Here is a 12,146-nt window from a genome sequence, read left to right as displayed (position 1 = left end):
GTGTATATATATGTATATATATGCATATACACATATATACATATACACACACACATATATATACACACATATATATATATATACTCTCACACAGACATATATACGTTATCTCTTATAATATATTTACAAGCATAGTGGGAAAGCACAATGGTCCCTAAATATAAATATATTCCTGAAGCAAACTGTGTGTTATGCAACCTCAGAAGGGGCACAGGGAGGATGAGGTAATTATGGTTCCCATATCAGAAGAACCTAGGGTGTTCTTAGTTGACAGGGATTCTTGTGTATGTGCCTGTTAAGGGTCCTGGGGTGAGTGGCTTCCTCTAGCCTGTATGTGTGGCAAATGAAAGCAGAATGAGAATCTTCCTCAGCACCAGTGTCATCATGGTGTAGAATGTGGGACACGCAGCCTAGTTGATCCTGTTCCTTGCTTGCTGAGGCTTTGCATGGCTCCCATGAGTCATCTCTGTAACAAAGGCTGCTGCAGTAGCATTTGTCAACCTGGGGTCCTCTGTCTCAGGTGGCTGCTGCTCAGCAGCTAATAGGTGATTATCTCCTCTGCCCCTTGTGGGGCCCTGTCTAAACAGAATCCAATAAAGTCCTTATAAATGAGCTGACCAAATACAGCCTGCTCCCAGTGTGTTCAAGCCCATGGCTCTTTGCAGAAGTGCATGGTCGCCATTGATGTTTTGTTTAAGCAAACAAGCAAACAAACAAAACCCTTTTAATTTCTATGAAAAGCTACCCAGGGAAGCAATCAGATTCCTAGTAAATGTTGATCCAGTGGACTCCCCAGCAGCCATTCCGTCAGGAGGCCATTCTAATACCAGAAGGCAGGGCAGGTACAGGATGGAGCTGGGGACAGAAGGGAACAGTCACTGGCAGGTGATTATTGCCAAGGGCCTTACAGATGTTTTTTCATTGAATCCTTACAACCCTCTGCAATAAGTATCACTAACCTAATTTTACAGATGAAGAAAAGACATTCAGAATTTATAAAAAGAAGGGACAGTATATTACTGAGGATTAGCAGATTTTGCCATTAGTCCAGGAAGTATTGAAGGGGCTTCTGGAATTTTAGAATAGCTGCCTCAGATTGAGGTAGAGTAAGGCAGAAGAATTAGGTCAGGCCTTCGCCCGTTCTTCCATTTCTCGTTTCCTTCATTAAATATTGCTATAATTATTAGATTAATGATGTCAGTTGTCTGGGATCCTTCATGCATTGAATTTACTCCTAGATTACATTATCTCTTATAATAAATTATTATGGCTCATTATGACAGCAGCAGAGAGAATCACTCAATGTCAGAATTTAATTTCCCACCCAGGCCTAACTATCAATGGTTAATTCTTGATACATATTTTACCTGAAATTCCATCCACCCTTTCAAAAAAGGGAAGTGAGTGGATGTTTTGCATTTGCCACGTTAACAAGTGCATATAGAGAAAGAAGGAAACTCATTTTTTATCTCTTGGCTGCTAAGTAAGAATTGGAACCATATGCTCTTTCCTACGTATAGTTCAGCCTGGGCCCAGCCAGCTGTGGAGACGCATAGCGAGAAATGGCTTCTCCCTCTAGAGTATGTCTCAATAGGACAGAGGAAATGTATGCAATCTTAGGCAACAATTTAAATAAAAATAAACACTAAAGAAAATTCCTATGCCTTACTTTCTTGATCTCCACAATCCCAAAACAGACATAAAAGGAAATAAAGAGAAGGCAAAAGATTTCACAGCAAGATTTCCTTTTGACTGACTAAAATCTGAATTGGAAGAAAACTCTTTGAATCTTTCCTTTCTCAAGTTTGTATAATTGAATTTCCCTGGAATTTACAATGTTACCATGTTTAAATAAATTGAAATTTCCCTGGCAAGTCCTTTTCTTGCGAGCTGTAATAAGCTTTTTATTACTTTTCTTCAACCAGACGCCTCAGTTCTGACACTTTCATAGAGACCACAAACATTTTTTCCAAAAGTGGGAAGCAGGGTTTCAAGTAGAGAAGTGTCTGTGCATCTGCTTGAGTGTGTACTTTGTGTGTTTATCCAGGTGCACGCTCCAAGGCCAGGGCCAATGACCGCAGGTCCTGGGCAGTGACGACCTTCAATTCAGAACTTTTAGTGTTTCTTTGCTACTCGTTTTTCGAGGCGTTGGAAACTCTTTAATGGCTTGAGGAAGACTAAGTTACTCTTCTTTCTGGTATGCCCCCAACGATGCCCCCAACGATTGAGCCTCACTATAAATGAAAGCTGGAAGCCTTAGTTGGGTAAGTGACCATATTGGCAATTCCAATGAAGCTGAACCTGATGTCCTATGTCATTTCGCTCTAACTCTGATGGCCGCCTGTCTGAGGCAAGGATGTGCCCTGGGGAAAGGGGTTCGGAACACATACTGGATAATTTGTCCCAACTAAAGTAGCTTACTTCCTCTTGCTCTTCCTTTTTGCTCAGCTTTCCTGCCCAGGCTTTCTGGGTCTCTTCCCATACTCTATTAAAGCTAGGGCTAAGGCTGTGACGGAGGCTGCCTCAGCCACCAGCCTGCTGCCCTTAGGGAGAATTCCTAACATGGCTTTCTACAGGGAGATGCTGCTGTAGCCTCCTCTATGTGTTTAGGACGATCTCCTCTAGATGAGTTAAGGAGCTCGAAGGGCTTGTGTCTGAAGCCTGGTTCTTATAGGCAGCAACTCAGAATAAAAATAAAATGAACACATACCGTAAACATTCATCATGTTGCAAGCATTGAGTTTTCTTCTCATTTGAATCTTGATTATCACCCTTGAGAAAACTGCTATTTTTGTCCTCACTTAACAGATGAGCGAACTGAGAGTTGGAGAGGTTAAGTGATTTGCGCAGGGTCACAGAGCTAATGAACAGCAGAGCTGGCATCTGAGGCCTAGCAGTCTGAGGCCAGCAGCTGCTCCAGGAGATGCCTCATTGAAGGAATGAAAACGTGAGCGCATGGATCCAACCTCTCCTAGCAGGATCCTAGGTTTCCAGGCCACCCTAACCCAGTCCTTTAGGATGATACCTCCTCCCATGACATTATAGCACTCATAAACATTCGTAGCATATACTAACTCTGATTTGTATTTATTTGGCCACAGAATACCCTGGCAAGGCATATCAGGATATAGTCCACTGATTAAATTCCCCTGGCTTTTCATCTGCCCGCGCTGCAATAGCTCACGTGCATACAGTGTCGTTTTGTGCACCTGAATTGCATGTGCCCCAGCTGTCCTGAAAGGTGTGTGGGGCCTTCCTGGGTTTCTTGCTATAGAATTGAGAATCAAAGGAATGAGAACTCTAACTGGGTATTTCATATCATTATCGCAGTATCACTGTTACAGTTTTAGTTGGGATAATTGCATTGAGGACTTATTTTTTTAGGAGTCCTTCTTTTTCACAGATTCATATAAAAATAATTTGGTGTTGGGGAGGATATGGAGTGGGGCATGGATGAAACGAGACTTAGGCTCTGAATCAGCAAATGTTGAAGCCGGATGAAGCCTTCATGGGACTTTATTGTACTATTTTGTCTACTTGTGTATGTACATGCAATTTTACATAATAAAAAATATACATATTTTTTAAAAAGCTTCCATCTGATTAAAGGAGAAAACAGGGTGGTAAACAATATTCTTCAGAAACTACAGTAGGGGGCGACTGCAGATGTAAGGGCCTTTTTTCCCCAACAGAGACCCAAAGGCCCATGATGCGCTCTGTGGCAAATGAAGGGCCTTTTACTCAGGCAGTTCATCAAAAATTAGCTCCACAACATGGCAAGGTCAGAAATAAGCATTCTAAGCCTGAGATGTGTCCACACTTACACATTTATTTGGGTTTAGAGAGGTGACACAGATAAAATACTTTGATCACACACAAGTTTATATTTGGTAAGAAGAACAGGTTGCCACATGTTTGTATTTTTTTTTTCTGTCTTTAGTCATGGAATAATGTTGGGGAGAGGGTGACGTCTTTCAGAAACATCAATTGGGAACAGTATTTTGGCACAGGTAACTAATAAATACACAGTGCTTGAACTTAGCATTTGAAAACAGGAGAGCACGTGCAAGATGATCTCCACTGTTAGGTTCCTTTCTTCCTTGTCCTGCACTATATTTACACTTGTGCTTTCTTTGTCCATATTTCAAGGAGTGGCACCTACTCCAAACCCCAGCAGGGACAATACCTGCAATTTTAGCAGTCCGTGACATTCCATAATGGGTTTCTTCCGTCTTCAGAGACGAAGTAGCGTTCACCTTGCGTTTTGTGAAACTACACAAGTCTCAAAGGAGATTTCTCAGTGGGAAGCTTAGCCGAGGGCATATTCTGTATTAGAGCTGATGTGGAGGGCATACAGTTTAGCAGAGAGAGGGAGGGAGAGAGCACAGGAACAGATGCGAATGCAGTTCTCAGAATATCAATACAGCTACCACACAGAAAAAGACATATCAATAATATATTGTACAAGCTTTTACAGCAACACATGTTGATTTGCAACACTGTACAGTTCAGATCTAAAGTGCACAACCCCAATCTGAGGTGACAAGATGGTACTATCAATATAATAAAGGCAATATAGTTACACACACGATTGGTTTCCTTTTCTTTCCTCACAGCCTCGTGACAGTACATGAAGTCCATACCATTTCGGTGTCTCAGATTAAGACATACCACACTTTTCTTCAAGTATTTTAAAATAATAAACACAATATTGCTGTATAAATGAAAATGATCATGTCACTCCTGATTAAAGCTAAAACCAAACTTATCTAAAACTTGTAAGGAATGGTCCCACACAAAGGCCTTTTGCATTGGGAATTTTGGCTAATGTTCAAAACAATCTTCCTCCCTCACTCCTTCCCTCCTGGGTCGATTACAGACTACTTTAAAGAGTATTTGTTAAAATACTGGGACCTATTTGGCTTTATTTACCTTCTTCCCTGGGCTATAATTGGTAGGGATTTCACAGCATACGGTTTTGCACAAGTCTCCCAGCAAACTTGGGGAAGGGCCTGGAAGAAGCAGGGATGGGGAAAGTAACCTATTGGTAAAAACTATTTCTGGTCCATACAGAAAGGACGAATGTTTTTAAATTTGTGTCTGCAATCTGATACATGAATCCACAGTCTCCTCTACTAGCAGTCAGCATCTGAGAATCTGTGGCTCCACAAATATCTGTGGGAGTGCTTGTTAGCTCCTGTCTTTCCATCAGGTTTGCAGGGGCAGAGGATGCTTTTAAAATACTATTTTGAATTCTAAGTATCTTATTATTTGTATATTCTGGTCACTTTGGATCTTGATGGGAGATAGAGAAAAGGTTTTAAGATGCTGTCTTAACATCCTGGGTGAGGAGATCATTTCTCCAGGGCATAAAAAAACCACCCATGGAGTAGAAATTAAGTATTTGGGATTCCAGTGATAGGGAAGCTAGTGGGAAAGACTTTTGTTGGTAGGAATGGGGAGGGAATGGGACCAAGCAATTACCCGGGAGATAAATGACTCCTTGGACAGTGTCAATATGGCGTCCAGGATGACGTCATTATTCTCACACAGAGCTCTCTTCTCCCAAAGTTGACTTTAATTTTCAGGGCTTACCACATGGAATGTGCTTGGTTCCTCTTTGCTCAGGCTGATTAGATTTTATTTTTACTTCCCCTAATTAATTCAAATGACCGAATAAAAGAATACTGTTTGGGAAGATGCCTCAGGAACCAGCATCCACATTCTGTTCAAAACAGATTGAAGTGGAAAGCAAAAGAGAAACGATTCCCTTAATTTAGTCTAAGATGAGCCTTGGCTTGTCATGCTTATTTAGCGTGTCTGCAAGGGGTCCACTGGGTGGAAAACTGATATGGGAAGAGAATCTTATTGTCGATCTGATCAATCATATTAAGGAACTTTTTGTGTTTGTTTTATAATACTGATTTTAAAGATGTGGTAAGCCATAACATGAACAGAAAGAAAGCATCCTACCTTTTAAGAATTTTGTGGGCCTATGTTTCAATATAACTTTGCTAAGTGTTTTATTGTGCCTCCATTAAAAGAAAGAGAAAAAAAAATCTGGCTTATTTTTTATATCTGCCCCTGCAGTTTGTATAACCCATATAAAATAAAAATCTATATGTTACAAAATAGGATTTCTTTTAATATATATATTTTCCTTTTGTAAAATTATATGTATTTAAATACATTTGACATGTTGCTATAGGTAAATTAGAAACTTTTTCTAATACTATGAAAAAGGCAAGAGTTTTTATTGTCAACATATATTTTATATTTACTTTATCCTTTTCACTGCACCCCAAAGAACCTTTTATGATTCAGGGGCAATTTGGCACTATTCAATCCTACTATTCTGAAGTGAAAAGAAAATTTGATTTGCACACTATATTAAAAGTAAGAGAAGAATTTATAACAATTTTAAGCTTTTCCTTAGTGATTAGAACACAGCCTCTTGTCGCTAATTATTAGAGAGGTATTCTAAACTTAAGAAAGGAATTTTAAAAGGAGCAATGTTTTTTTGATTTTTAAACTGTACTCTACTTTGACACCACAATATAGAAATAGATTTACTTTGGAACGAACTACAAATACATTCACACAGTTTGTGACAACTTAATTGTCTACCTAGAGAACTGAAACAGCTTAGTGAGCTAGGTTATTATAAATCTTGTCCAAGGCGTTCTATTTCTTCAATCAGGAAGTCAATGTCTTGGTGAGTTGCTGCGGGATTTGAGATGACCATGCGGAAGAAATTGACCTTATCTCCCAAGGGCTGGTAGCTGACCATTGTGGTCCCGTACTCCATCATTCTGGCTTTAATCACTGGAGCCACCTGTGGGAGAGAACAGTTCAAAACGGCAACTGTTTCTCCTGGGGACTCTTTCCTTAGAACAAGAACCTGTTATCAAGCAGCATTTTTCATTTTTAACTAAACAATTAGAATCACATTTGTTTTTCCTCGAAAGAATTGCTTCCAAGTTTTCCTGGGATTGGAGGACTGGAGCAATTCAATACCAAGATCTTAAATGTGACACGAGGAATAGTAAATGGTAGGCTATCAGGTGCTTGCCACTTTTTTGTTGACTTTCTAGTTAATATTTTGGGAGAATGGGAAGAATCTGATGTTGGTCCAAGGCTAAAAGAGTTTAGCAGTACAACATTTAAGGCAGAGTATTCTTTTTCCCTCAGTAAATGTGAAAACATTGGAAATAAAACATAGTTCAGAAAATGGCTACCAACAGGTAAGCCTCAATATCAAGTGAAGTATAAAAATAAGCAGACTTTTGAGACCCTAAAGCAATTTTTTGAGACCCTAAAGCTTTCTAGTTTCTTTTCATTCTCCTTTTGCATTACCTCAATTTATAAGGTATTTTGAAATATGTTTCTTAATAATGGTGAAGACTCAGCTGAGAAAAATGCTGAACCCACTGGACTTACATACGTGGATCACAGACAAGATTTTACCACATGTATGCCAGACTGAATGACTACAGCACTAGCCATCCTCTGTTGTCTATGAAATCAAGGTCAAACTCTTTCACTCAACTCTTTGTCACCCAGCTCTGAGGACTCATCTTTCAGTGTTTACTGAAATAAACCTTCCAGTCGGACAAGACCAATTTATTTAATATCCCTTGAATGTACCACCCATACTTTTATCCCTTCACACTTGCCTTCCATCTTACCACATCACACTTGTTCTCTTTGCTTACAATCCCTTTTCTCTTCCAGTTCACATCCAACACACACACTCCAAACCTCTACCACAGTTCTACAGCTGCTACGCAGCCCTTCCTGATTTCTCTAGTCCACTAGCCTCTTTTTTCTCTTTTAAGTTGTAAATAGATGATACTTACCTCTTACTTATGACAAAATACAGTTTATCTCTGTATTTCAACCCTAAGCTCTTGGAGAGCAGGCACAGAGTCTTTCACTTCTTTCGTTTGCCGGTGGTGCTGGGTGCCTATTGAGGGGTCCCTGCATCCTTATTAACTATAAAGGCATACATTTAAATTATGTCTAGCTGTATGTATGAGCTGTCCATATATTTTACCATTGGAATTTGTAAATATAACGCTTGACCTTTTAAGTTCATTGTTGCAAATATGTGATGAGGAATGGTAGACATCAGGAATGTTTCAGACTCAGTTTGGACATACATAGTCAGCAACTCAGTTCAAAATGGGGACCAGGCCTTACATCACAGTTGGATCCATCTTAAATGAAGGATAGTTAGATTCCAACAGAATGCTGTTATGAACATGTCACTGTTTAACACCAACACTTAAATAATCATTGGTTTACAATGAGGTTTTCATCTTCAAAGTACTCACACAGCATCAACACAGTTTCCATCAGGCTCAGTGATTTGTTAGAAACTATGGGGGCACAAAAAATAATTTTCCTCCCACCTTCTAAGTTCTTCTAGCTGGGCTAATAATCAAATTTAACAGAGACAGGTTAACAGGAGGAAATGTCCAAAGTTTATTTTACAGATGCACATTCGGGGGTGCTATAGTGAGATCCAAGGAGGTATCGGGCAGCTGAGGTTTATATGCCATTCAGGAGCTGAGGAGAAGGGAAGGTTGCGGTTTGGGACTTCACAGGGCAGGAAGGTAATTCACATAGAGATGGAAAAGCAAATGTTTGGTAAATAAATGTTCTTGGGCCTTCTTTAACAATGGGACACAGAGAGGACTTAGAACAGATACGCCTTGCTTGGTTTCTCTCTGTTTATCACACCTCGTTCATATCAAACTATCGCCATCTGTGATGGTAACTGCCTTCCTGTAGCAGGTCCTCTATCTAAAGTTCATTTAAACAGATAAAGGGGAAGGGTCAGAGATTGTTTCTGAGTCTTTTGTTCCTTAACAACTAGCTTAAAATAATCTATATCCCAAAAAGCCTATTTTGGGGTGGCAGACTCTGCTATCCTTCATTACCAAAGCCAAAGCCAAGGACAGACTTTGCCTTCACCTTCATTTCACCTTGGCTTCACATCCTGAGCCTAATTTCTTTGTCTGAAAATGTGGACAGTGGTTCCAGCACTGAGATTTTCTGATTCTAGATTAACAAATTCTCCAGTCCCTTCTCTATTCCATGGAGAGATAATATAGAGGGATGTTTCTGCTAGGCTGGCCCTTCTTTCACCCAAAGGATTAAGGATGTAGGCAGAACATCAGACTCATCCCAGGGAATAAATATGAAAAAGAAGTTAAAGATCTCACGTCTGGGATTAAGTTCTGAAATGGATCTACTAGAATATTCTATCCTAAGGACATGAAATTTATCACTTTGAGGTGGGAGCCATGGCAAGTCAATGTGTTCCTGGGAAGACAAATTTCAAGTTAGAAAATGAATTCAAAATTCATGTGTCTGCAGGAATTTAAGGGGGAAAAAATCATATAACAGTTCCTTAGTTTTATTTGTGCAATAAATCATGGTTCCTCTTTAGAACCGATAAAACAATGATATGTTTTTATGCAGTGAATTAAACTCTGATTTAGTTTTCATGGGTAATAGGAGCAAAAACACATATGAATGTCCCTAATTATTAAGGACTACTCCCTCTAACTTTCCAGATAAATGCAAAACAAATGTCAAGAGATTAATGGTAATAACCATTGTCCCAAACAGATTTTGGTAGAAAGCAAGATTGAATCCCCACAGTTTCTGAAACTGACTGGGTCAGCAGAAATCATAGCTGTCTAAATACATATGACCTTTGGCTTCCAGAAAATGCTGATGAACTAAAATTAGCAGGAACGTGGAACATCTACTTTATTACATAATCGCTAATGGCAAGTTAAGAAGGAAAATAAAATTCTGACTAGTCTGATGAATATATAGAGTTTTCACTTATTTCTAGACTTTTTTTTTGATGTTGTTGTCACATTCTTGGTTTTGCTGAATAAACAAAGTCAAGGAACAGAGAGAAAAGCTCCATGATGAAGAATTCACCAAGGGCCTAATCAGTAAGAGCTCTTTGGGGCGGCCTTAGGAGTTCTAGGGTATCATTTTCTCCCTTGTGCCATCAGTTTCTTTTCAGTCCTTAAGAAAACAATAACCAGGGAACTCTTTCATAATTTGAATCCACATTTATTTCCCCTCCAAAGAGAGCTCAGATTGAAGCATCATGAAATAATCTTATAAGCTATCGCAGAAATGTATTTTTCACTATGTATTACACAAACTTTTTGTTTTTAAATCTTGGAGGCATAAGTTAAATCTTAAAAAATAAATAAGAATAACCATAAATAAGACATTTTATAATGTTAAAATCTTACCTATTAAATTTCCCATTACATGTAACAAAATGAATCACCTTAAATATAAGGCCAAGCTACTTCCTTACCAACTTACTTTTAAATCTGTAGTTGACCTTTTGAAAGTCCATCCATCACTATAGGACTACAAAAGCTGATAGAAGAGATGCAGATAATGATCAAATATAATGAAAATTAAAATATAAGGAGATGATGATAAAGGAGAATCAAAAACACAAGAGGTGCTCAATATACTGCCTGTGGATTCTTGTCTGATAAACACCTGTCTTGAGTCTGCCTGCTGTCCCTTGCTTGTATCTAAGGCACGTGCTCATGTCCCCACAGCATGCCAGGCCCTCAGGTCCACTTTGCCTCAGTGACAATGTGCCATCAGCACACTCACAGCCCTCACTGGGCAGCAGGGAATGCACAAAGCAGATTCTCATCTTTACCTTCCTCATGAAGCTGTGACTATGCTTGTTTTAGTAAAAACCAGTTATTACCTAGATATCCATCACCAAGCCAGCATGTGCACTGGGGAAAAAGCCTAAATTCACTAGTAGTTTTCCTGAATGTTGTTTTCTTTCCCTATTCTGGAAGATGCAAAAGTCACTTTAGCTCAACAAACACTTTTGAGAGCCTATTGTATGCTAAGCCAAGTAATTTAACTCAATTCTCTTGTTTGCCACACACCACACAGAAGACTCCACATTTCCCGGAATTTGGGGTCTATATCAGCACTGCCTAAGAGAACTTTATGTAACGATGGAGATACTCTCTATCTGCTCTATCTAAGATATTAATAATAACCACTAGTCACAAGTTGAGCACCTTGACATGTGGCTAGTGTGACTGAAGAAGTGAATTTCTAGTTGAAGTTATTTTAATTGATTTAAATTTAAATAGCCACATGTGGCTATTACTACCATATTTGACAGTATAGATGATTTATTTCACCTCAGTTCTTTTCTCTTCAAGATTGTGTGTGTGTGTATGTGTGTGTGTGTGTGTGTGTGTATGTGTGTGTGTGTAGATTTTACTGGTCCCTGGACATATATTCCAAGGGCTTCATACTTAATAAGAAACTTTCCTGAAACTCTAAAAAATTATTGACATAAATAAACAAAAGTTAACCGTGATATTTTATGTGGTTCTATTTTGATTTCCAATTCTGAATCAATGAATTCTCTCTATTACAGTCAGGAAAATGGAGTCACAGGAGGGGGAAAAATTAAGAGAATTCATTTTGCAATCCCCAGAGACTTTCAAATTTTAACTACCAAAAGTATAAAAACAGTTTACTAACATTCTAATGGCTGTCCCCAAGAAATAACCTCCATCCCCATCACAATATATGTGATGTGCTAAAACCTAAGACATTTGAGACAGTTGTATTCGAATGGGGAAAACTCAGAGATAACTTTTGCTCAGAAAATGATGAAAAACGAAAACGTTTCTGTTCTGTGTTCATATCTTGCTCCATCTCTCAGTCCAGCTATAATGAATCAATTCAACAAATGAAAACAGCCAAAGTACTCTATGTATTCTTTGTGTGGTCAGTGGGTTCATTAAAGAAGTGAAAGCCAGTAAGAATGGAAACATCTAATTTCCAACTAACTTGTTAAATCAGATTAGTCACCGTTAAGGTAATATACACCATGGAGAAGCCACCGTAAAACTTCCAGGAAAAAAAAAAGAATTCTTTCCTCTCAAATGACAGCAGGCCCTTTTTGTGCCTACACCTATCAAGTTCTCCAATGTGACTCCCATCTTTACCCCCTTTCCGTCCATGGGCTCGATTTCCTGGAATGAACCAACTTTCCTAAAATTGCAAACATGACCGTGATCTCTCCATCCCAGCCCCATTCACCCATGGAT

The 12,146-nt window shown here is 39.0% G+C and overlaps 1 protein-coding gene and 1 long non-coding RNA gene across 4 annotated transcripts in view; one reads left to right on the top strand and one right to left on the bottom strand.

Annotated features, from left to right (window-relative positions):
• LOC141570035 (uncharacterized) overlaps positions 1-3,510 on the top strand; it is a 49,749-nt gene extending 46,239 nt beyond the window's left edge. For both annotated transcript variants that reach the window (XR_012493777.2, XR_012493776.2), the window contains one exon: positions 2,048-3,510. This is a non-coding gene — a long non-coding RNA (uncharacterized LOC141570035). The remainder of the gene's footprint in view (positions 1-2,047) is intronic.
• A 299-nt stretch (positions 3,511-3,809) lies between these two features.
• GAD2 (glutamate decarboxylase 2) overlaps positions 3,810-12,146 on the bottom strand; it is a 71,357-nt gene continuing 63,020 nt past the window's right edge. For both annotated transcript variants that reach the window (XM_019749131.3, XM_074324956.2), the window contains one exon: positions 3,810-6,835. In XM_019749131.3, the coding sequence (XP_019604690.1) occupies positions 6,662-6,835 (174 nt within the window). In that variant the 3' untranslated portion in view covers positions 3,810-6,661. The remainder of the gene's footprint in view (positions 6,836-12,146) is intronic.

This window comes from Rhinolophus sinicus, chromosome 1, assembly GCF_057876585.1.
Source record: "Rhinolophus sinicus isolate RSI-liver-muscle chromosome 1, RSI-T2T, whole genome shotgun sequence".
NCBI lineage: Eukaryota > Metazoa > Chordata > Mammalia > Chiroptera > Rhinolophidae > Rhinolophus > Rhinolophus sinicus.
This window is presented reverse-complemented; position numbering and strand designations above follow the sequence as displayed.